Source organism: Scyliorhinus canicula, chromosome 23 (genome assembly GCF_902713615.1).
Source record: "Scyliorhinus canicula chromosome 23, sScyCan1.1, whole genome shotgun sequence".
In the NCBI taxonomy this organism is placed as follows: Eukaryota; Metazoa; Chordata; class Chondrichthyes; order Carcharhiniformes; family Scyliorhinidae; genus Scyliorhinus; species Scyliorhinus canicula.
The window spans coordinates 7181254-7206271 of NC_052168.1; the positions used below are offsets into that span (position 1 = coordinate 7181254).

At 44.1% G+C, this 25018-nt stretch overlaps 1 protein-coding gene across 1 annotated transcript; it reads left to right on the forward strand.

Annotated features, from left to right (window-relative positions):
- Positions 1-709: 709 nt before the first annotated feature.
- Positions 710-22551, forward strand: snrnp70 (small nuclear ribonucleoprotein 70 (U1)). Its single transcript, XM_038783734.1, has 9 exons — positions 710-1034; positions 2993-3055; positions 3831-3885; positions 5307-5371; positions 6108-6170; positions 7019-7100; positions 18076-18177; positions 20053-20140; positions 21242-22551. The coding sequence occupies exons 1-9, from the start codon at positions 888-890 to the stop codon at positions 21981-21983; spliced, it is 1407 nt and encodes a 468-aa protein (XP_038639662.1). The 5' UTR covers positions 710-887; the 3' UTR covers positions 21984-22551.
- The last annotated feature ends 2467 nt before the right edge of the window (positions 22552-25018 follow it).

The window sequence follows — 25018 nt, forward strand, 5'->3', positions numbered from 1 at the left end:
TAATGCAAGTCTACTTGCAACACTAATAAAGATTATTATGATTATAGTAAACCCCCACTCTTTGGCCGATCGACCCAACGTTGACCCGCAAACCGTCTGCAGGAAAACAATTGGCCCTTTAATTCCGCAGCACTTGCCCTTATAATATACAGGCAATGCTGGAAATGGTCAGGCAGATGGGGAGGGAGAGAGTTAACTTTGCAGGTCCATGGTGACCATTGATCAGCACTGAGGGAAGAAGGGGGTGGCTGCCCCTTTAATGATGACAAGGGGGGCGGTGCGCACCGACCTGCCAATCATCCCAACGAACCAATTAACGGCGCACGCGGTGACCGGCGGGCGGGCCGACCAATCGGGTGTCGGGCAATGAATGACGGTAGTCGGCGCCCCAGCCAATCAGGCAGCGGCGCGGAAGAGGCGGGATGGGTCAGAGCCCCGCCCACCACCTCGGGCGACCGTTAGTTTGAAATAAAGGCCGGCGCGTATGTCTCCGCCGGACAGGAGAGGAAAAATAGTCCCCGGTCGTCGAACGGAGAGATGAAGCGAATGGAAAGGCCGGGCCGGCTGGAAGTCAGCGGGATCTGGATTGGGAGGCGCGACTGATTAGTCTAAGGGGTTGAGAGGGCTGGGCCGCCTGCTGGGGTGGAGGGCGGGTGGCGGCGCGTTGATACCGGGGGCGGTGTGGGCCGCGTGAAGAGGCGCGGCCGCCATTTTGTTTCGCACTGGCTCTCGGCGCGCGCGGAGGGCCTGGCGCTGCTGGTTAGACTAGTTACTGCCCGAGTTAGCGCTGGTTAGTGTGGATCCCGGGGGGTGGTGTTGGTGAGTGAGTGACGGAGGGACGGGGGGGGATTTCGCGGGTTTAGTCCGATCCCCCGCCCGGCTCAGCCATGACCCAGTTCCTGCCGCCCAACCTGCTGGCGCTGTTCGCGCCGCGGGACCCGGTGCCCTACCTGCCGCCGCTCGAGAAGCTGCCGCATGAGAAACACCACAACCAGCCTTACTCCGGTATCGCCGGCTTCGTCCGCGAGTTCGAGGTGAGGGGGGAGGGGAGGGGATGGTGTGTGAGGGGGGGGGGGAGGGGATGGTGTGTGAGGGGGGAGGGGAGGGGATGGTGTGTGAGGGGGGAGGGGAGGGGATGGGATGGTGTGTGAGGGGGGAGGGGAGGGGATGGTGTGTGAGGGGGGAGGGGAGGGGGATGGTGTGTGAGGGGGGAGGGGAGGGGGATGGTGTGTGAGGGGGGAGGGGAGGGGGATGGTGTGTGAGGGGGGAGGGGAGGGGGATGGTGTGTGAGGGGGGAGGGGAGGGGATGGTGTGTGAGGGGGGAGGGGAGGGGATGGTTGTGAGGGGGGAGGGGAAGAGATGGTGTGTGAGGGGGAGGGGAGGGGATGGTGTGAGGGGGGAGGGGAGGGGATGGTGTGTGAGGGGGGAGGGATGGTGTGTGTGGGGGGGGGAGGGGATGGTGGGGGGGAGGGATGGTGTAGGGGGGGAGGGGGTGGTGTATGGAGGGGGGGATGGTGTGAGGGGAGGGGATGGTGTGAGGGGAGGGGATGGTGGGGTGGGTGGGGGGGAGGGGAGGGTGGGTGGGGGGGAGGGGAGGGTGGGGGGGAGGGTGGGGGGAGGGGATGGTGTGGGGGGGGAGGGGATGGTGTGAGGGAGGGGAGGAAAGGGTTGGTCTGAGGGAGGGGAGGAAAGGGATGGTCTGAGGGGGGGGAAGGGATGGTCTGAGGGAGGGGATGGCGGGGGGATGGTGTGAGGAGGGGGAGGGGATGGAGTGAGGGGCTGGGGTGGGGGGAGGGAGGGGAATGGGGTGGGGAGGGGATGGTGAGGGGGTGGGGGAGGGGAGATGGTGGAGGGGTGGGGGGGGAGGGGCTGGTGGAGGGGGGGACGGGATGGTGGGGGGGAGGGAGATGGTGTTGTGAGGGAGGGATGGTGGTGGGGAGGGGAGGGGATGGGGGGACGGGGATGGTGGGGTGGGGGGGAGGGGATGGTGGTGTGAGGGGAGGGGATGGTGTGGTGGGGGTGAGGGGGGTGCTGTGGGGGGAGGGGGTTGGGTGTGGGGGGAGGGGGGTTGGTGTGGGGGAGGGATGGTGGGGGGGGGAGGGATGGTGGGGGGAGGGGAGGAAGGGATGGTCTGAGGAGGGGAGGAAAGGGATGGTCTGAGGGAGGGGAGGAAAGGGATGGTCTGAGGGGGGGGGAAGGGATGGTCTGAGGGAGAGGGGATGGCGGGGGGATGGTGTGAGGAGGGGGAGGGGATGGCGGGGGGATAGTGTGAGGAGGGGGGAAGGGATGGTCTGAGGGAGGGGGTGGGGGGGGGATGGTGTGAGGAGGGGGGAAGGGATGGGGTGAGGGGGGGGAAGGGATGGTCTGATGGAGGGGATGGCGGGGGGATGGTGTGAGGAGGGGGGGAAGGGATGGGGTGAGGGGGGGAAGGGATGGGGTGAGGGGGGGAAGGGATGGGGTGAGGAGGGGGTAAGGGATGGTGTGAGGAGGGGGGAATGGGATGGTGGGAGGGAGGGGGAATGGGATGGTGAGAGGGGGGAAGGGATGGGGTGAGGAAGGGATGGGGTGAGGGGGAGAGGGAGCGAGTAGTGGGGGAGGGGGGGAGCGGAACCTATACATAGAAAAGATAAATAATCGGTTAGACAGTTAATGGCGTTGACCAGGATATGGATAATTCAAATGTGCACAGACCTCACTGCTAATGCACTGACGTCTGGAGTACCTGAGGATTCTTATAGATATGTATATGTCCTAGTTGGTATTTTGCCTGCAGTTTATATTAATGCTCTGATTGAGGGGGTACAGTTTCACATTTTGTGACGATCTGGTCACCGTGTTGCTTATATTCCGCAACACGCTGCATTTACACTATCATTTTGAAATTTTTGAAATTAACTAGCCTCTATCCAGGAAAAATCATAATCAGTGAGCCTCCTGGATGTACTGAAGTAGAATCTGCCATTTTTAATTGTCGCTTTTTTATGTTTTGTAGGACCCTCGAGATGCCCCGCCTCCAACAAGAGCTGAGACGCGGGAGGAGCGCATGGAAAGAAAGGTGAGACATCTGTGCTAGAGTTATGACGTAGGGTTAGAACATAGAACATAGAACAGTACAGCACAGAACAGGCCCTTCGGCCCTCGGTTAAGTATCATAAGATTGAGTGATGTCAGAAAATACATTGACGGCCTCTGTTTCTGTTTTCCTTTCATTGAAAAGTTATTTTGCTCGTTTCCAATAGGAAAATAGGTCCACAAAACTCCAAGCTTTTCAGCATCTTGTTGAAGTGGCCATTATTTGTGTGTGCATGCATGCATGGCCAGTCAGAACATTCAGTCCATGTGATTTTGTTACAGGGTCTCCCGAACAGGTGCTGGAATGTGGCAACTATGGGCTTTTCACAGTAACTGCATTGCAGTGTAAGCCTACTTGTGACAGTAAAGACTATTAAAATATCATTATTCACTGAGCCTGACCCAGCTCCCAACCATTGTCTACACATCAACGTTTCAGTGGTAATCACTGGATAGATGTTGATCTTCTCTTCCCGCAGTTAAATCAAATCACTGAGCTGTTGTTAACACAAATTGGTTAATTCGACATGTCTTAGTGGTGCGCAGGGTGGTCTCCTCTGGTTATTATCGGAGAGTTATTGACTCATATCTAAGTATTATCAAGCTGGGTTGCAGAATATAAATTGCTGGAGTCCTTAAATATTTATTTTACTTATAGAATTCCTACGAATTAGCCAATAATTGGTTCTGCTGATTACCTGGTGATTCTGCTGACTTTATCCTGTGTAATGCCAGACACTCTGATTTTCCTTTTACAGAGGCGCGAGAAGATTGAGAGAAGACAGCATGAAGTTGAAAATGAGCTTAAGATGTGTAAGTATACCGGACGGTGTGAGGAATTGAACCGTGCGCCAAATTGAAACTGAGGCTGACTAGGATGGATATTGAACTTGTGCAGCTTGATCCTGTCTACACCTATCTCCATACTAGATTTTTAGAAGCAAGTTGCTTCATTAGAGCAGAGTTGTCTTTCTGCCCCTGGAAATATGCTGTACTTTTCACACTCTTCCAAGCAAAACAAAATTATGAAATTATTGATGGGTTGCAGATACTTTTGTCCCATTAAATCGAGCTGTCTATGGCATAGAAAGAAAGATTTGCATGTCTTCAAATGTTTTGCACCAGAAAATAAGTAGGTTTAACATATGAGTAGTTGAACTTGGTTGCTGCGATCAGCATATGATTAAAGCAGGGGTTCTCAACCTTTTTTAACCCATGGACCCCTTTTCCTCTTAGTTTTTTTTGTGGACCCCCATAGCCATTCCACAGAAAAAAAAGCTTCTTATATGCGTGGTAAACTAATCCTAAAATCCATCTACCTTACCGTGAGGGTTGGAAACGGGTTAGCGGTATTTTCGTACGTTGCCAAACTTATTCTAATATGAAAAGTAATGAAAAAAACTTTTTACTGACTAAATTGAATTAAATTACTCTAAAAATAACCAATTCATATCAAATATACACAGTTTCTAGTGATTACTGTGTTAAATCATTCATTAAACTTGTCAAGGAGAAACGTGGCATAAGCGTCAGGTCAACCGTTGGTATTTAATAAGCTGCTTCTGTCATTAAAGGTCCTCCGGGCTGTTCCTAGGGGACAATTGCCCGGGCAATCTTCAACAACAACTGTCATTAAAGCACAATAAACACATATTTGTCATCAACCGGTATGGATTTTTTTTTCTCAGAATACAGTACCACAAAAATAAACACAGCAAATGCACCTTTTTGGTTCTGAGCCCATTCAGCCCTCAAGGTAAATTAGATAGATTATAATCTCTCTTTGACCTTTGTCAGTGCGAGAGAGAGAGAGAGAAAGGTGAATATTCACCATGAAAACAAACATTTTTTTCTTCTACTTGATTCTCAGTAATAACAATTGTTCTGAAGTAGAATTGCTCTATGGACCACTAAACTATCACCGTGGACCCCCAATTCGGTATTTTTTTTGTGTGGACCCCCAGTAATGTTACATGGACCCCCAGGGTCCATGTGGACCCCGGTTGAGAACCACTGGATTAAAGGATGCAAAGCACTTCATAGGAATATTACCAAATAAAATTTGCCACAGAGCTGCAAAAGATATTTGGAGAGGAGTTGAAAGCCTGGTTAAAGAGGTATGTTATACAAGAGGATAGAAGTTTACCGGGGGGTTTCCAGGGCTTACAAAGTAAATGCCAATTGTGAACTATAATATTGCCGCATTTGTGAGTTTCTCTTTTTCTTGTCTGCAGGGGATCCTCACAATGATCCGAATGCCCAGGGTGATGCTTTCAAGACACTGTTTGTCGCCAGAGTGGTAAGTGTTCAATGGGGTAAATGAAATGCATTGGAAAATGGGTACAATCAATTCAGTGGTTGCTAATACTGACTATCTTTTAACCAGTGTGTACGGCAGATGCATCATTGTGCAGCTTGAACCCCACATGCTATTCCCCCGATACTGTGTAGTTTTTATTTACAGTATCCTGGGGGTGAGTGCTATTGATACAAAGGGAGATGAGACATATTACAGGGGTGAAAAAACTGCAGTTGTCTCAGATGTGATTTTATTACGCCAATGTGATGATGGGTGTTAAACCTCCTTTTCTTTGTCACCAAGGTTTTTTAGCGGCCTAGTTTTGCTGGGCCTGTTATTGGCCCCCATGACCAGTTGCATGTGAGCTTTAGGTTAACTAGTTTATCATTTTTAAAAAGGAAACAAGTTTTAAGATCTTGGCTAATTATATAAAGTTGGATATTATATTCTTATGGTTGAGTTGCTGCTTTATTCTTAAGGGAGCTTTGCATATTGAACAGTTTTCAGTTGACCTTGCGTGCTGAATTTGGGTAATTGGGTGACATGCTGCCAGACTGAGACAAGTGGAGAAGAAGTGCAACTACCCTGGTGGACTGACTAGTGATTTTCTTCTGATATGAACCTATAATCAGCAACATGGTCCTTGGAAACAACATACTTTTCCAAACTATTTCTGATCAGTTTGAGTTCATTTGTATATGTGTAAATGCTTGATTATTCTTTTCTCTTGCTACAGAACTACGATACAACAGAATCCAAGCTGAGGCGTGAATTTGAGGTCTATGGCCCCATCAAAAGGGTAAGCATCACATCATATAAGAGTTTGATTAAAATTATGGTACTTGATGCTGAATAAAAGAACACTAATCCTGTGGTCTTTTTAAATCTACATGTTGCATATGTCCTGACATCCAAGAGTGGGACGAGACCCCAGAACAGGATAGAAGCACAGCACATAAGTAAATAAATTCTTCTTGCTGCAAAAACGTGTCCTGCCTGGAGGTGGGCTTTCAAATAAGTCCATCATCACTTGACTCCTAGTTAGTGAGCAGAAAATTAAAGGATTCTGCAGCAAAATTGCAAGTAGTACCTGTAAAGAGAGTAAAACCAGTATGTTCTGGAAATGCTCAGCAGGCCATACAGCATCTATGGAGAGAGAAGCAGAATGCATTTTTCAGGTCGATTACCTTTCAATTCAGGGACAAAGCAGTCAGTCTCTGCGATTGGCACCCATCCACCACCTTAAATATTTAATCTCCACCACTGGCACTCAGTGACAGCAGTATGTACCATCCACAAGATGTACTGCAGCAACTCACCAAGACTGCTTGGATAGCACCTTCCAAACCTGCAACCTCTACCATCTAGAAGGACAAGGGCAGCAGATACATGGGGAACACCACCATCTGCAAGTTCCCCTCCCAAGCCACACAACATCCTGAAATGGACTGCAGCAGTTCAAATGGGAATTGGAAAGATGCTCAATTTAACATGAAGTGAAGGGTTGGGCTGTAGAAAATTATGAGATTGGGAGGTGGATGATCAAGCATAGTGTTTTTGTTGGTCTAACTAGTCAATTGTTCTGTATTGTGTAACCTGTTGTTCAGTCCTTGATTTGCTGTTTTGTATCCGTTACTCTTTCTCAAGATCTACATGGTGTATAATAAACGGACCGGAAAACCCCGTGGTTATGCTTTCATCGAATATGAACATGAGCGAGACATGCATTGTAAGTGGTTTGTGTGTTCGTGGGGTGAAGAGGTTTTGAATGGCTAATAATTTCAGTTCAAGAGCTCCCGTAACTGGCACATGCTATTGCACAGCTTCCTGGGTGCAGAATGAAGCCTCCAATTTTTTTAAACACTTTTTTAAAGTCAGCTTAGTATTGGCGCATCTATCTTCAGACAGAATTGCACAAAATTGACAGGTACCCTGTCTTGGTGGCAAATGTGAACTTTAAAGTTGGGGCGAACTTTCCCATGATCTTGGGGTACTCATTGTGTAACCTACTGGTCTGACTGAGAGGGGGGTGAGTCAGCGAGTGAATTTTTAAGTGATATGGGATTCTTGGTATTCTCAATTTTTGTTTTGGGGTTTGACTGTCTTAAATACAAATAGAGCTATCCACATGCTTAAATCAGCATTGACTTTGCACTGATTGAAGAGTTTGACAGATTTCATTTAAGGAGTCTTTTTAGTCTCCAAACTCACCTCGACATGTGCTACTTTGGGGTGAACATCTAGTAATCACTGAGTAACTGCACTATCAGCCATCAGATCATTCCTACCAAAACAATGTCTTAATATGGTGAGCATCACTTTCAACCCATACTAAACCAGAGAGACACATTTTAGTGAGCATAATTGACTGGTAAAACTGTAGTTAGTTCCCTAGATGAACCAGAGAATATTGAGCTGTGTTCTTTGGGCTTTTCTGATTAGTAACCACAAAGGTTTCAGAATAGTAGAATATTTAAGGCAAAACCATTTGATATCCATATCTGAACTCTTTATACTGTGGGACTCGCTTGTAAATGAGCTGGAAGTTATGTCTCAAGGGGCGGGGGAAATATCTGGTTGGAAATCCTTGCTTTTCTTCTCCCTGGACAAAGTTATCCCCAAGAGCAGATATGAATTAGTCATTGCATTTTGTGAAAGCAGTTCGCAACCACTCAATCACCTAATTAATGTGCATGAAGTAACATAATTCCCCTGCTGAAAGATTGAACAGTCAACCTTAGAAGGTTGGGAGGAGAGTTCTATACTGGATGAATACAGCTGAATCCTGATATACATAACTACATTGCCAAGACATATTGCTGAAATCAGCATTTATATTTAATTTGGCACTTGCTTTGGGAATAACAATCTTGTCAGTTATGCTTGGACCCATTATTGTTTATCAAGTCTCAACTGTATTTTCATCAAGATTTTTTAAAGGTGTTTTTTTTTAAACTGGTGTTCCTGATGGTCTGTAGGGGGCTATTTCAGTGTTATCACTATGATGGTTGCCTGGTGTGGTAAGTATACTACAGCTTCCAATATTTTGGAGGTGCTAAGGGTAGTGAATTAAAATATTAATGATTTATATTCGACTATCAGTATCGCAGTGAGGACTCACTTCATTGTTCCTGCTTAATCACTTGGGTTAGTTTAATTTTATATTCATATTGAGCAGTTGGAACCAAGTCCTCACTTTTATTAATACATCTTTTTTCATATATTCAGGATGGGGGCAGACACTGCTGAACGTAAATCTTGAAAGCATGGGTCACTGCAGCCCTGGGTTAGGCAGCCTAACCCTGTGGTTTCCCATTTTTGAGGTGATTCTGGGCATCTATTATCTGGCTGCCCTGAAATGCAGTGTAAAATTGCATTGAGTTGGCATTCATTGGGGAGGTTTGTAAGAATATTCTCCCTTCAATTACATGCTCACAGTGAACTGTTGCTGTTTTATTTCTTGTTGGAATGGGTTTGAGCCCGTTACCCTTCTCGAGAGAAACAGTAATGCTAAGGAATTAATTTTCCTTTTTATTTAAATGAGGATGTACTTTTCCTCCATGAATCAGTCCAGGTGTTCAAGTCTTCTCCACCTTAACGTCACTGTCAGAAATGGTCCGAGTGGAGACCAAAGACTGAGGGCAGTTCCATGCTGCCAATTAAGGCTTATGACAAGTTTTTAGCAGCGCGGGGCATGAGTCTTTTCTTTTATTGAAAAAAAGAGACTTTGCATCATTGGGCCCTTTTCACGCCTGGAAAGGTTTTGAGAAACCTCGCCCATCTACATTTAAAAAAAAGATTGCAATGGATAACACTTATGGAAATTATTGGCCATTTTCCTTGGTTGTGTTTTTCAAACAATCAAAAACTTCTTTTGGATCCCATTCGGTATAACTTGGGTTAAGCAGCCACCTGCTCTGTTGTAATTTAAGACCATTCTCTTTCAGATAGTCAGCATTTCAAACTTGTGCGCTGACTGATATTGTCTGTACCGTGTAAATATGCTGAGTCTGCCTGTGTTTAAAAAATGTGCAGAAATTTGGTTATTTTGGGATTGACTGCATAGCACAGGTTTTACTGCACTGGAGAGCTTTTCCAACATGGGAGTTTAAAAACAATTACATTCTGACCTATTAAGCGAGGATGAAACCATCTTGTGAAAAGGGCCTCAGTGTATGGTATTTTTTTAATAGTTTGTTTGTAATTTGTGCACTGCGTTTGCAAGCTGGGGTATATTAATTCTGTGTTATTTCTATTGTCACTGCAGCCACCATTCTGATGGCAAATGCCACTGCTGGCTTGCAGCTGATGCTAATGCTCCCCTTACATCTCATTGTATGGTTGGTATATGGGTTTGTATGATGGGTAAGAACTCACAATACATCACCACAGTGAGAGGAGAGTGATTTAAAATACAGACTGTAGATCCAATGGATTTGCTAAGTGCAGTTAAGAGAAAGGGGAGGCTACACAAAACACAACAGAAAAAAACAAATTTAATGTTTGGAGGAAGAAAGGGTCTTTGTTACAAGGTTGTTAGGGCTTAGAACCCTGGGGTAAAGAAACTCAGTGGCCTTGTCTCTAATTCCTGTCTTTGGGATCTGCAGCTACAAAGATTGTCAATATAAAAAGTTGATGCTTTGCACTAGTGTGAAAAATTAGCACAGCAGAATGGGAATTTTAATTTGTGAGGTCTCTGTTCAAACTGATCAGGCTATTGCTTGGGCTTGAAGTATAGTGAATACTTACCTAATAATTGAAATTAAATCCGCTTAGAATCACTTTTTCTGCCCTTTCTCTTTCGTTCCCATATAATAGCTGTCTCACTGGTGAGATATATAATTTGACCACGTTGCTTATCCAGACCAGGCTAGCCAAGCTTCCGCTAACTTTTACAATTGTCTATGTTTCACTAGTTAGCTTTGAATTGCTTGAGAGTTGATGCATTGCTGCTAATTTCAGTATTTGATAGGAGAGGGATTTTATCTGGTGGCAGGAGGGATAAGATTTGCAGACTGGCTCTTCATTGGGTCGTTCCTGTTGGGTAATGTATAGCAATAAACCATATTTCCATCTGAAAAGTGGTGTGGGATAGTTTCTGCAACTTGTAGGAAAGAAGATAGCTTAGTGTTGGGAACCATTTGTGTGAAGACTATTTCAGAGAAAAAAAGGATTCTCCACACAAATGGACTTTGCTTTTTAATGTGACGTTCCTTTAAATGATACATATATGTATAAATTGTCAGGCACAATAAAGGTATCTGTTAGCTGGTGCTGTCTAATGCTGGAGTTGAGTTTTTGCACGTGTCCCTAATTCCAAGGAGTAATGATGATTACTGAACAGGTGCATTAACATATTTTAGCTTTCAGGCTAATCCAGAAAATTTAGAATTGATGAGCCTGACATTGAATTTAGTTTTCCTGTAAGCACTATTGGGAGTTCCTGTAGATTCCCTGTATGGCACATGGGAATCTGAAAAGTACTTCCTGGTTATTTAAGTGTGGATTAAAAATAAGTAGTTGCATTGTCAAATGTAGTTCATGCTACAAGGAGGAGAGACCCTGTTTTGAGATATTTTAAGTCCGATTTGGCTTTTAGGCTTGAGGTTTAATTTGCCACAAGAAATTTAGGATTATTTTTGTGAGGTTTATGGAAAATGTTGGTTGCTTCTGAGTGAGCAAAGCAAAATATGCAGACCCTAGAGGCAGTCATGATCAGGTCACTGTACTTCTGCACCCCTGGAACGCCTGAAGTAGAGTAACTTGTTCCAAAAATATTATCCACTTAATATAGATGTTTTTTCCTCCTGGAAAGCAATGGCCGTGTGTATATATGGGGAATAGTTGATTTGACATTGGGCTAGACTAAGTAGGGTTGATAAAGCGCAAAAGTTTGTTTCACCTAGGTTTTAAAAACATCTGCATTCATGTCTTGCAGTTAGAAAGCCCAAGCACTTATTTTGCACACACAATACTCTGTGCTTGATTAACTTCACCGGTGTCCTACTTTTCTTGCTAATTTTGTTATGAAGGAGTGAAGTGAGAGATTTAAACATTTCTAAGCTTACAGGCATTGGAGCAGCTGTTTGGGAGGTGGGAGAAGAGTAGTAGTAAAATCAATTTTACAGGAAAGGAATTGTGTAATTAACCACCAGATTTTCTATACAGAGGATTATAGGATCCAACGAGCCCCTCTAATTTCCTGAGCTGAAAGTCTAGAGGTTTTGTAGTGCAGGTGGAACATAAGATCAAAGAATAATGCTAACAATGACTGCAGATCGCTTTCTGTAGCAGTTTGTTAGTTTTAACCGCAGTTGTGCCCTGATCGTCTGATTGGCTTCGTAAATAAATTGGCACACTTTACATTAAACAAATTTGCCTCGCTTGGGCTTCCCTTTATGGTGTTAATTCCTAGCCTAACTTCAAAACCTGCTTTAGATATCACTAAACCCTCCATATTCTGAATTGAACTGATTGCAGCAAAATCTTGTCTGGCTGCGCTACATCCCAGGCAGCACGGTAGCATTGTGGATAGCACAATTGCTTCACAGCTCCAGGGTCCCAGGTTCGATTCTGGCTTGGGTCACTGTCTGTGCGGAGTCTGCACATCCCCGTGTGTGCATGGGTTTCCTCCGGGTGCTCCGGTTTCCTCCCACAGTCCAAAGATGTGCAGGTTAGGTGGATTGGCCATGATAAATTGCCCCTAGTGTCCAAAATTGCCCTTAGTGTTGGGTGGGGTTACTTGGTTATGGAGATAGAGTGGAGGTGTTGACCTTGGGTAGGGTGCTCTTTCCAAGAGCAGGTGCAGACTCGATGGGCCGAATGGCCTCCTGCACTGTAAATTCTATGATCTAACCACAAATAAAACATTTTTAAATCAGCATATGAAGAATAGCACCAATTTGGACTTGGGATTACACTTGTGTTGCATTCATAAACCGCAGCTTAAACTAAAAGCACAGTTACGTGACAAACGTGCTCTTCCAAATCCTTAATTTAGTTCCTTCATGGATACTTTACGTACGGTTAACTAACGCTGAAAAGGAAAAGAACATGATTTCGAGGCAGATGAGACTATCTTGCGTATGACCAAGGTCTAGCAAAGAGCGCTTGTAGTACTCCAGTGCTGTGAGGTTATGCGCAAGTGTGACCTGCTGGTTGCTAAGGAGTGAATCGAGAGTCCTGGGGATTTTGGTTGCGCTTTGTTTTTTTTAGAACAATTTGGTTCTCACAGATACTGAAACACTTCTGCCTGAATTAGCCATTTTTCAACATTATTTTTCCTTTTCTCCCACTTTTTTTGTCTTGTTGCAACTCTGTTATCAAAACACCAATATACTTTGTAGCCTGTACCCCCCTTGATCCTGAGCGTTTCCTGAAAGATTGACTTCACGGTAGCACAGTGGTTACCACAGTTGCTTCGCCGCTCCAGGGTCCCAGTTTCAGTTCCCGGCTTGGGTCACTGTCTGTGCTGAGTCTGTACGTTCTCCCCCGTGTCTGCGTGGGTTTCCTCCGGGTGCTCCGGTTTCCTCCCACAGTCCAAAGATGTGCAGGTTAGGTGGATTGGCCATGATAAATTGTCCTTCGACAATAAGGTTAGGTGGGGTTACGGGGATAGGGTGGAAGTGTGGGTTTAAGTAGGGCGCTCTAGTGGCCGGTGCAGACTCGATGGCCCGAATGGCCTCCTTCTGCACTAAATTCTATGACACATCAATGGTATGGTAAGGATTAATACTGAGTTTGAATTTCATTTAAATACCACCTATCCAGGAATTGACCTACCCGCATCTGTTTTATTTATTTAGGCAAATTTGGCTGGCATTTTCAGCTGTAGTGAACTCTGCACTTTCCTTAGGAACTTAAAGGGGCTTGCTGGAAGAGCGATAGTTGTGGTTAAATTTGCAGATAGTATACAGCAGAAGATGGGGTGTACATAAGTAGTGCAGAGGAGTTTAGCAAAATGAAACATAATTTATAGCTGAAATGTAGAAGCTAGTTTAACTGCAGTATAACACTTCCAATTTTACTCCCTTAAAGCTAAAATCACAACATTCTCTTATTTATAAACTTCTATATTGGCTAAAGTCACTAAAGCTTCATTACATTTTTACATCTGTGCATCATAAACACAATTTGGAAGCTCTAATCGTGTGTTTTTGAATTCATGATTATTTATCAGAATTGTTCAATTGGATAAACATCTTCATACATCTCCCAGAACACTGATCCACTTCTCACACAACGCTGTGAAAAACCTATCTGAAATTTAATCACTGCTGGCTTAGTTACAAGTGGTCTGTAAAATGACATCACATCAATAACAAATACCGGCCGTTTTCATGCCACATTTCAGAGCTGCAATTGGCTGGCCCATATTTTTTTTAAAATCTTGCACTCTTGATTTCTATCTAGGTTAAAAATGCCTTTCTGTGCTTTCTGTCTTTCCCCCTCTTGCGGGCATTCAGTTTATTGTTAAACGACCACGTTTGAGGAATCCACAATGGACCGCATTTCTGGGAAACCAGTCAACAAAATGTGCGTTGGTTCACACTATCCAGAGTGATGTGGCTGGCTATTAGCACTGCAGTAGAAATAAACAAAACCCCTTTTTTTTTAAAATCCTGAATTCCTTTAATTTCTTTCACCCTTGTGTCTTGAATTCATATTTTTTAAAAGCTCTGTACTTCCTAGAACATTATAGGCTTTCAAAAAAGGAATTTTGCAGCTCAGTGACCATTCATATACCCGTAAAACATTCTCCCCCCCCCCCCCCCCCCCCCCCCCCCCCAAATTTTAAAATGCAAAAGACCCTTTTTTTAAAAACCAAAGCTGCTCAAAACAAAAATTGTGCTCATTGAGTAAATTTGAGCCAGGTAAGCTGATGTGAAGGGATTCCCAGTCTACATCGTGGAGCCTTTGATACTCCAAGCAAATGGAAGCTTGCGAGAACAGAGAAGCAATGCTGGATTGGTAAAAACAGGGTATTTTAATGACATTGGTAAAACGTGGTAAAAGTATTTTTTTATTTAAAAAAAAATACAGAAGGGATTGTCTGACTTGTGTTGAATTTTTCATCTTAAGAACTTGAATGTTCAAAGAATACCTGGTTTTAAAGAGGGATTCTCACCATCTTGCTCCTTGATTTGGGAGGAAACTCAACAATTGGGGAATCTTTCCTGGTTTTTATTGTGCCATTGCTGAGATAATTAGAAGTAAATTTGATGGCTGGCTGCAGTGGAGGTGAATTAACATGTACGGTGGAGGTGCCACACAAATTCTGGATTGCCTGCTGTAGACTAACATTTGGCTTCCTGAAATCTCCTGGATCTTATCTCCAAACGAGATGGTTATCTATGTCAGTGAAACTGTCTCTTCATTTGGATAAGAAAGCCCATGGGAAAGGGATGCTCATGCTACATTTTGACTAGAAGGGGTTTTGATAGTGAGACCCTCTCTTTAAAGAAATGTTATTATCCGAGCTGCAATAGCTTTTGGCAGCATTTTTGTGCTAATATTTCTAGCCTTTACATGCAATCTGCGTTTTCCCCCTCTCAGGCTAGGTCAATAGGAATTGTCCACTTCTGTGTATTTTTAGTCTGCTTTAAGTTTCCACCCGAGCTATTTTATCTTGGCAGTAATGTTGCTGGCAGGTGTCCGGTTCTCTTTAAGGTATGACATAAACACAGCAATCTCCCAAGTTCTGACTGCATTACAGTCTAGATATTTGTGGGTCGTAGACTATTGGATTAGATGATTCATCAAAGATGAGCAACCAGTCCTCTGAATCTGGACAAGGCTGCAGACACGCTGTGCTTAAATAAAATTTCTGAAGGCCACAGAATGTGAGAATTTAAAAATGAAACAACATACTTGAAAAAGAAATCTAGGTTAAAGTGTTTTGCAGAGGACCCTCCATTTGAGCAATCTACCAGATGCCAATTGATTATAATGTTAAAATGTCTTTAATTTATTTCACTAGTGCTTCCAATAGGTTTTAGAGCTTTGAGGTTTAGTTCCCTGTGAAGAATTATGTGTTCTTGTAACTTTTCATCAGGTTACAGGATAAAGAGTTCTGCAGTTGAGCAACTGGGCAGATATTCCCTACTTCATTCCAGGCGTGTCACTACTCATCTTGAATTAGTCACATTGTCTGCCCAGCATGTGTCGTTCAGCTCTACTCGGAAGGAAACTGTTTAATTTTCAACATCAAAGTGCGGACTTTTAAGTATTATGCGAACGTATTTCTGCAGGTTCAGAGCTCTTGTTTTGTGTATCACATGGACACAGTGATGTAAAACTTTGAAAATCCAACAGATGCTGAAATTTGGCTGCTTCTGTTTTTTATATTTGCAATCACCTGGTTGTAGGTTGGTTACACTTGAGAGTGCAGTTTTAGTTATAACGTGTTGTTGCACAAAAAGATGACCATGTTCTGGATTGCATTTGGCCTTTTTGCTGCCACTGACATCTTGAACAATGTTTTTATCCAGTTGCCAATGTTAAGTGCTGAGAGCAAGACACCTAAGTGTGTGGCAGAAAAATTAAACTAGCTTTACAAAGTGGTTAAAAGACTGGTACAAAGGATTTGGCGGTAAGAGAAAGCTAGATTTTAATTTTCCCTATGTGTGGATTCAGCTCTGTAGAAGTTAGTGTTCTTTGGACATTCAAATTGTGGTGGTTTTGTAAATTTGAAAGGAGGAAAAAGCCACAAGTCAGACATTTTTCTCTAATACCGTTTTTTTTAAACCTAAGTAAATATATTATCTTTTGATTATGCTTGTTAAAGTAATCAAACGCCCGATGTAGAAAATACTTAAAAACCAAATCGCTGCTGAAAGCAGGTAAGGTGCAGTAAGTAAAGGGTAAATCCTCAGCAGCAGAAAGTTACAAACAGTGGAAGTCGAAACACTGAACATTGTACCATCTGTTGGCAAGATAGCGCGTCCCGATTTTCATGAGTGCAGGGGGCTAAAGTGCAGTTTTTGTAAGTAAACGTACAGGTAAAATCTCTTTTCTTTTGTTAGTGGTGCTGTGTAGTGCTTATATCGACTTATTTTATTTTTCCTCTTCGTCCCTTCTCCAGTCCCTGTTTTTAATCCATTTTTCTTTCTCCCTGGTGGTGTATAGCGGATGGAAAACATTTTTAAAAACATTAACGCAGGACCTGTAACCCTGGTCAAAATGGCCCTGTTTTAGCGTGACTGAAACATAGTCTCATTGTTTTTTTAGATATGAGTGATGCAATGAATGAAAATGCTGACCTAGGCCACAAAAATACAATATTGGGTATTTTACCCTTATCCTGAATTTGCACTAATTCTGCAGAAGGCAGAGATTAAATATCTGTCCTCTTTCAAAGGGACCATAATTTTAATCAGAATTCAGTAATTAAACGATAAAAGCCCTGAAGAATAGGGGTCTGATTAGTTTGAAAGCAAAATTTAGCCAACTCAACTAAAAGTGGGAGAAGCTGGTTTGAAGATGTTGCATGGTGTTTTTTTTCTCGTCAAGTGTATTGAGATGAGTCAATGATAATGGCTCTAGGCAAAGATTGTTTTGAGTTAGGAAAATACATAGCGTTTAACAGCCTTCCATTTCAACAAGGTGGTTGAATACGGTGTTCCAGCATTTCCCACTCCCTTTTTAAAAAAAATAAAAATAAAAAATACATGCCCTTTTAGAAAGTGGGGAAGTGTTTATCAGGTTAAATTCCTCCTTTCCTATTCCGTTAGTTTGCTTGGTACAGTGGTCAGTTTCTGTTTGAAACCAAAGTGCACCTGTGCTGTCTTTGCAAGCCTACGTTGGGTCATAGTCTGTCCGGCTTCAACTGGCCAGAGTTCTGAATATGTTGTAGGAAGTAAAACTTCCCTCCCATTTAACTCTTGGCCTGGTCTATACCTGACATTGTCAATTTGGAGTAAACCAGTTCTGTTTAATCTGCATCCTTCGGTCAATCAGTCCTGAATTAAAACATTGTCTTTGTTAATGATTCCTTTAGTTGATTGCCCTGTCACTCTTGTGGTTTGATAACCTTACATTTGAGTGCTGTACAAGGGTTTTCAACCATAAGTGCACCCAATTTTCGGTTGCTTTCAGAATTGGCTTGGTTTCCATTTTCTGTTGCAAGACAACCAATGACAGTTTTTATTCTGGTTTTTTCTTGGGGCCTAAATTCCCCCTAAATCTAGCAGAATTTAGTTGATTAAAGTGAGTGTGTGTGATGAGTGTTTGAGGAATGGATTCAATTAACAATTGTTCTAATAGATTTTTTTCCCTTTCCAGGATTAGATCTCAAAAGGTTCAGTGTTGTACACTAGCTGGGGTTGGCTCTTCCCTTTTCCAATGAAACAAATTCTTACAAAATAATACAATTTTAAAACTCTTAATTGTGAATAGTTGAAGCAGATTGTCCCAAGTTAAAAGAGCAAAAATAGCAGTTTCCAGAATGATGTTGTATTGGGAAAATGAGGAGCTAGCCCTGGTTCTTGCATTTCATTTAACAGCCTGCTTCCAAATGTTGAAGGAGGAAGGGGGGGATTTGGGGGGAGGGGGTAAACAGAACTTTTTTCCCCCTAAAGGTTTTGGTTCTGCATGAAAAGTTAATTGTATATTTTTCCTTTTTAAAAAGGGAGGGACTGGGTGGGGATTTACCATTTTCAATCCCACTGACTTTTAGTTGCTATTCTGGGCACACTCTGTTGCAGCTGCATACAAACACGCAGATGGTAAGAAGATTGATGGGAGGAGAGTTCTGGTTGATGTGGAGAGAGGCCGCACTGTGAAAGGATGGCGCCCAAGGAGGCTGGGTAAGATTGTTTTGTTTTACTCATTCAGGGGTGTGGGCATCACCAGAAGGGCCAGCCATTATTGCCCATCCTGAACTGCCCTTGTGAAGATAGCAATGAGCTGCCTTGAATCACTACAGTCTGTGTGGTGTAAGTACTCCCACAGTGCTGTTAGGTGGTGTCCCAGGATTTTGAACAATTCATTTCAAGATGGTGCGTGTTTTCGATCGAAATTTGCAGGTGGTGATGTTTTTATGTACCTGCTGCCCTTGTTCTTATAGTGGTAACGGTTGCTGGTTTTATCAAATAAGCCTAGGTGTGTTCCTGCTTTGCATCTTGGAGATGATACACATTGTAGCCATGGTCCGTTAGCGGGGGAGCGAGTGAATATTTGAGGTTGTGAATGGGAAACTACTAGATAGCGGGAAGGCTTTGGTTAGTCAGGATGCAAATTACTCCACAAAATACCCAACCTTTGGTCTGCTCTTTTAGCCACAGTATTTATGTGGCTAGTCCAATAAAGTTTCTACTCGACCATGACATTCACAATGTTGATGACGGGAAATTCAGCATTGACGATGTTGAATATCCAGGTGTAGTGGTTCGATACTCTTATTGGAGATGGTCATTACCTGGCATGTTGGAGATATGACTGATTAGAGCTCCTCTGCTTGTCTCGGGGGTTTTTGGGAACATTTCAGTTTAAAATTAAATGGGTGCGGGTATCCAGTCGCAGATTTATCTGAAACATGAGAAATCTATGTTGTCAAAAGACAGTGCTTACCTGGTGGATGCCACACCTATCTAACTATCAAGTACTAGAACCACATGTGCAGACCTGCCAAGCCAGAGGAGGTGCGTTATGCAGCGATCTCTGCATAGTGAGAGGGTTTGAATCCCAGCTAACATTTGGAAGCAGACATGGGATGGGAACTATTGTGTGTCTGGCCAGTAAACCTTCCTCGGTGAATACCACATTGTAGGTGTCCATTTCGCTGCTGTTATTGTTTTGTAGGGAAATGGTTGTTTTATGTGGGTTTCCTCCGGGAGTTTCCTCCCACAGTCCAAAGACGTGCAGGTTAGGTGGATTGGCTATGATAAATTGCCCTTAGTGACCAAAAAGGTGAGGAGGGGTTATTGGGTTACGGGGATAGGGTGGAGGTGAGGGCTTAAGTGGGTTGGTGCAGATTCGATGGGCCAAATGGCCCATTTCTGCACTGTATGTTCTATGTGGAGCAAGCTCCCTAATCACTGCTCTTCCGATACAATAAATTATTTTCGAGTGCTGAAAATATTTCAGTAATTAGTTTCTTGCTGTCCTTATTTGAACTCTTGTCTGATCACTGAAAGCCTAAACGGCAGACTCAAAGCTGTGGGTATTTTTACTGAGTGGACTTAAATTTGCATGGTCCTGCCTTCCATTTGTCTCACATTCTTTACAAGTACAGTAAATTGATTTATCATTAAATTAGGGTTTGTTTTGACTGGTGTGTTCATTGATTAGCACAAGTCTTGACCGGTCTGCAGTAAAGTGCTCTCGCCAATGGATGACCATTCTTGCCTGGTTCCAGGTGAAGAGATCAGCAATAGTGTGGACAACAATTCACCACTCAATGGCACAATATCCTGCTTATAGACCCATTCTAGGTGTAGTGTGCTCCTGCTTCCTCACACTCCCAATTTCTTTTTAATGAAGGCTGTTCAAACGGTCTACTTCAATTTTTGAACAACCCGTGGCCTCCCGCTCTCAATTTACAAAGTCAGAATGAGAGAACCTCTGTGTTAAGAGAGCGGAACCTGGGCCTTCTCTTTGATTTGATTATGAAGTAGCAGTGATGTCCCAGATCTGATTGCACACGATCCTCTGCTGCAAAGACCTGTTGCTTTCTTTTGCAGGTGGTGGACTTGGGGGCACTCGCAGAGGTGGTGCAGATGTTAATATCAAACATTCAGGTCGTGATGATGCTCCGCGATATGATGAAAGGTGAGCAGCATAGAAGTGCAGTAACTGGCATAGAAAGTGAGCAATCTGCTTTAAGTTTTCTGTGTCAAGCTAGAGACTTTTGCACCAGATTGCATTAGTGACCTCCAGCATGACTGGCAATTGTGTTCAATGAACTAGGGATCCAGTTGTAAATTGTGACACAGGCTTCTTGTTTATGGTTTAGTGATATTTTGGAAAATTTTATACAATATCATATTTGGTTTTTTTTGTACTCCGAGCAATGCAGCTGAATTTGGTTTTGCTGCTGCACTGCTTGATTTGGGTATGTTTTCTTTTCTTGGGGCAAGCTGCTTATTTATTTTGACAAGAAGGTAGGGAATCTGACCCTTGAGGTGAGGAAGTGTTCCAGGTGTGTGCAGCTGCTTTGAAACCTAGCATCAAACGGCATGTGGGAATTTGCTGCATAAAGGACCCGTTCTGCAGATTGATGGTTTACCACAACTGAATGCTAACTGCTGGACAAGGAAGAGAAAGAAACCGGCAGTTAGCTCTTTATGATATTGGAAAACCAGTGCTTCAGTGGTGACTCTCAATCTGTAAGTGCTGTTCTCATCATGTTTGCCTGTGGTGTGTTGATATCCCAGTTGGACCATTTTATGCCTTGTAATGCAGCTCGAGAGCCACCATTGCAGAGTTAGTCTTCAAGAACATTGTTTAGCTCCAATAATGAACGATAGCGGCGACTACACCAGAAAATATCCATATCAACACTGAGCCTGTAATTCAGAACAATTCAAAAGCCTGTTGTTTGAAAGCAGCAATAATCCTAAGGAGTAAACAACTGCCTTAATGTTTCCGCTTTCCCTTTTAGTTTCCCTCTATTTGCAATTACTTGAAGTTACATTCATTGCTAATTATGTTATTCTTTAGCTCAATAAATTATTGAGCTGTCTGACTACAAGAAAATGCTCAGTGGCAATACAAACATCTTAAGAACTGCCACAGGAATCTTCTACCTATTATGGTGGGGGGGACGCGAGATAGGAAAGTGGGAGTTACAGCCACACTCAATCAGCCATGATCTTATTGAATGGCAAAGCATGCTCTATTTCTTACATTAATTTCAATTTTCTCCCCCAGGGACCGGGATCGTGAGCGAGACCGGGACCGCCGTGAATGCAGTGAGCGCAGCCGTGAAAGGGACAAGGAACGTGAGCGGCGTAGAAGCCGTTCCAGAGAGCGCCGCCGCCCTCGATCACGTAGTCGAGAAAAGGAAGAAAGGAAACCACGTAACAGCCGTGAGCGAAGTAGGGAGAAGGATAAGGACAAAGATCGGGATCGCAAGCGGCGTAGCCGCAGTCGCGATCGTAAGAGAGAGCGAGAGCGTGACCGGGATAAGGATAAGAAAGAAGAACGTACAGATGTAGACCAGCCTGAGGCAGGTGACGGACCTCACAACGATGCACAGGCAGTCGACATAGTCACTGAACCCATTGAATCTAAACCTGAAGTGGAGGAGAAGAATAGAGAACGGGGAGATAGGGATAGAGAACGGGAACGAGACAAAGATAGAGATAAGGATAGAGATAGAGACCGGGATCGGGAACGTAGGCGAAGCCACCGAGACAGGGACAAGGATAGAGACCGGGACCGGAGGAGAGATAGGGAACGGGACCGTGATAGAGACCACAAGCGAGACAGAGACAGGGACCGGGATAGAGACAGGAATAAGGAATCTGACAAACTACAGGATAATGGGGTTCCAGAGCAGCTTGAGGAAACTAGTCAGGATATGTATATGGATCAGGAATCAATGCAGTCTGGAGATGGATTCATGGCTGAAAATGGCTATCAAATGGAACCACCCACGGAGGGTTACTGAAAAGGCCTGTGTTCAAAGTGGACTTTTACAATTGGACCAATATTTTCATTTTCCCTGTTTTGACAGAAATCGCAACCTTATTTTGTTTGTTGGTTTTAAGCTGTAGTGAAGGAAGTTTTCAGCACGAGGTACTCGGTGCTTTTTCTTAAGGTGGGTAAGTTTTAGTGACTGTATCATAACAGGTGGCTTGGAATCCTCGTGAGCCTTGTGAAACTCGGTAAATGTTATTAATCTTTTTATGTTCTAATACACAATAAACCCCGTTTTTAAAGCCATCCGATTCAACTGTGTACTCTTGCGTACAGGTGTCCCATCAGTGAGATGTTGGCTTGGGTGAACATTTGCCGCATTGTGCACCTGTGATTACATCAGGTACTCAGTTGCTTCTAGTGAGTATAAGACCCCTAATGGAGTAGGAGGCTCTCGCTGCTGTGTGCTTTAAAAATCTACATGCAGTCTTTTGAAGGTAACGGATCAGAGGGCAAAATTGGCAGTTTTGGTGGAAAGATGTCTACATCAGCCTTTAAACAGTCTGAGAATTTAAAACAATAAACCTTTAAATGTGTCATTGATGCTTGGCGTGCCTTTCTTTATGTGGTCTTGTGTTTCGGTCATCTGTTGTACTTCAAAATGAATGCCCTCATTTTCAGTATTTACTGCGCTGAAGAACAGATAGCCCCAGATGTGCTCTTGATGTTCCGTGGCTCTTGTCAAATAAATTCTGGTGTGGTGAAGCAATTGAAAGCTGACCACTGTTAATATAACCGTAACTCCTCCTAACCAGTCCCACTGGATCATGCCGGAACTCATTCTAAGTTATTTGGGGCCTCACGGTAGCATGGTGGTTAGCATCAATGCTTCACAGCTCCATGGTCCCAGGTTCGATTCCCGGCTGGGTCACTGTCTGTGTGGAGTCTGCACGTCCTCCCCGTGTGTGCGTGGGTTTGCTCCGGTTTCCTCCCACAGTCCAAAGATGTGCGGGTTAGATGGATTGGCCATGCTAAATTGCCCGTAGTGTAAGGTTAATGGGGGGATTGTTGGGTTACGGGTATACGGGTTACGTGGGTTTAAGTAGGGTGATCATTGCTCGGCACAACATCGAGGGCCGAAGGGCCTGTTCTGTGCTGTACTGTTCTATGTTAAATGGGAACGGTTTTGCTCCGTTTTCTGGGGTTCCAAAGTGTTTCCTCAGTCAAACACTGAAGCAGTTACGTTAACTAGTGGATATATAAAACTGTAAATCTATGAACACCAGTCGCAAATAGCCTGACCTGTCTTGTACAGGCAGCAAAGGACTACATCGAATCGAATTGACCGCATCGAATAGAATCAATGCAATTTCAACCACCAACTCCAACTCCTGCACCTTTAGCAGAGGTAAACTACAGGCTTAAGGAATGAATTCTGTTTTTTCTCCCACCCACCCCGTTAACACTAGTTCAGGTCTGAGGCACATCAGCCAATGACTGCATACCATTTGTGCACAGTGTTGCCTGACTCAACCAGGAACTTGTCCAGGTGCCTTCTGAATTTTTGCAGCAAATTGGCCCTCTGCTCAAGCCAGCAGCATGCACCGTAGGTTAGTAACCCTCTGCAAAAGGGAAAAACACTGTTGGCCAGTTCTATGCTTAAGTTGCTGGTACTCCTGACACTTTGTTTGAACTGGAGAGGACAGGGTTAACTGTCTTATCCACCTGCACACCTTTCAATCCATTATTTAGAAAACATCAATCAGATATTCCTAAAGTCTACACTGCTCCAGAATTCTAAATAGGTCCAGTACTTGCAGCTTCTTGTGATGACTGACCTTTTAAACGAGTTCTGATAGTTTTCATGAATCTCTTCTGTACCTTTGATATCTCCCATCATGTAAGGGAATGGAAACTGGGTGCAGTAGAAGAAGAGATCCTAACCAAGGCCTTGTGTAAACCTTTATATATCCGGTCATGGCCAGCAACTAGGTTCCAGTGCTACTGACTTATCTAACTCCCCTCCTAGGATTCTCCCTTGCCGCTCCCTATTTCTCATCGACACTGCTGCTGGGTGACATTTAAAAACACAATGTCCGGCTCTACACGTATGCTAATGACATTTAATTCTAGCTTTTCTCAGCCCTGGTAGCATGGTGGATCGCACTATAGCTTCACAGCGCCAGGGCCCCAGGTTCGATTTACTCGCTGGGTCACTGTCTTTGCAGACGTGCACATTCTCACCGTGTCTGCGAGGGTTTCCTCCGGGCGCTCCGGTTTCCTCCCACAGCCCAAAGACGTGCAAGGTAGGTGGATTGGCCGTGATAAATTGCCCTTAGTGACCAAAAAGGTTAGGAGGGGTTATTGGGCGGGGATAGGGTGGAAGTGGGTCGGTGCCAATTCGATGGGCCGAAGTGCAGAAGGCCATATGTTCTATATGTTCCTCTGGGTGTTCTAGTTTCCTCCCGCAAGTCCTGAAAGATGTGCTGTTAAGTAATTTAGACATTCTGAATTCGCCCTCTGTGTACCCAAACAGGTGCTGGAATGTGGCAACTGGGGCTTTTCACAGTAACTTCATTGCAGTGTTAATGTAAGGCTACTTGTGACAATAAAGATTATTATTAACTAAATATTTACGGGACTTGTAAGTCTGCTCTGCCATTCAGCACGATGCCCGTTCATTCGTTGTCGCAGTGTCTGCATGGTCTCGCCAATGTACCACGCTTCGGGACATCCTTTCCTGCAGGGTATGAGGTAGACTACATTGGTCGAGTCGCACGAGTATGTACTGCGTACCTGGTGGGTGGTGTTTCCACGTGTAATAGTGGTATCCATATCGATGATCTGGCATGTCTTGCAGATTGCTCTGGCAGGGAGTGTGGTGTCGTGATCGCTGTTCTGAAGGCTGGGTAATTTGCTGCAAACAATGGTTTGTTTGAGGTTGCGCGGTTGTTTGAAGGCAAGTAGTGGGGGTGTGGGGATGACCTTGGCAAGATGTTCATCTTCATTGATGATGTGTTGAAGGCTGCAAAGATGTCGTAGTTTCTCTGCCCCAGGAAAGTAGTG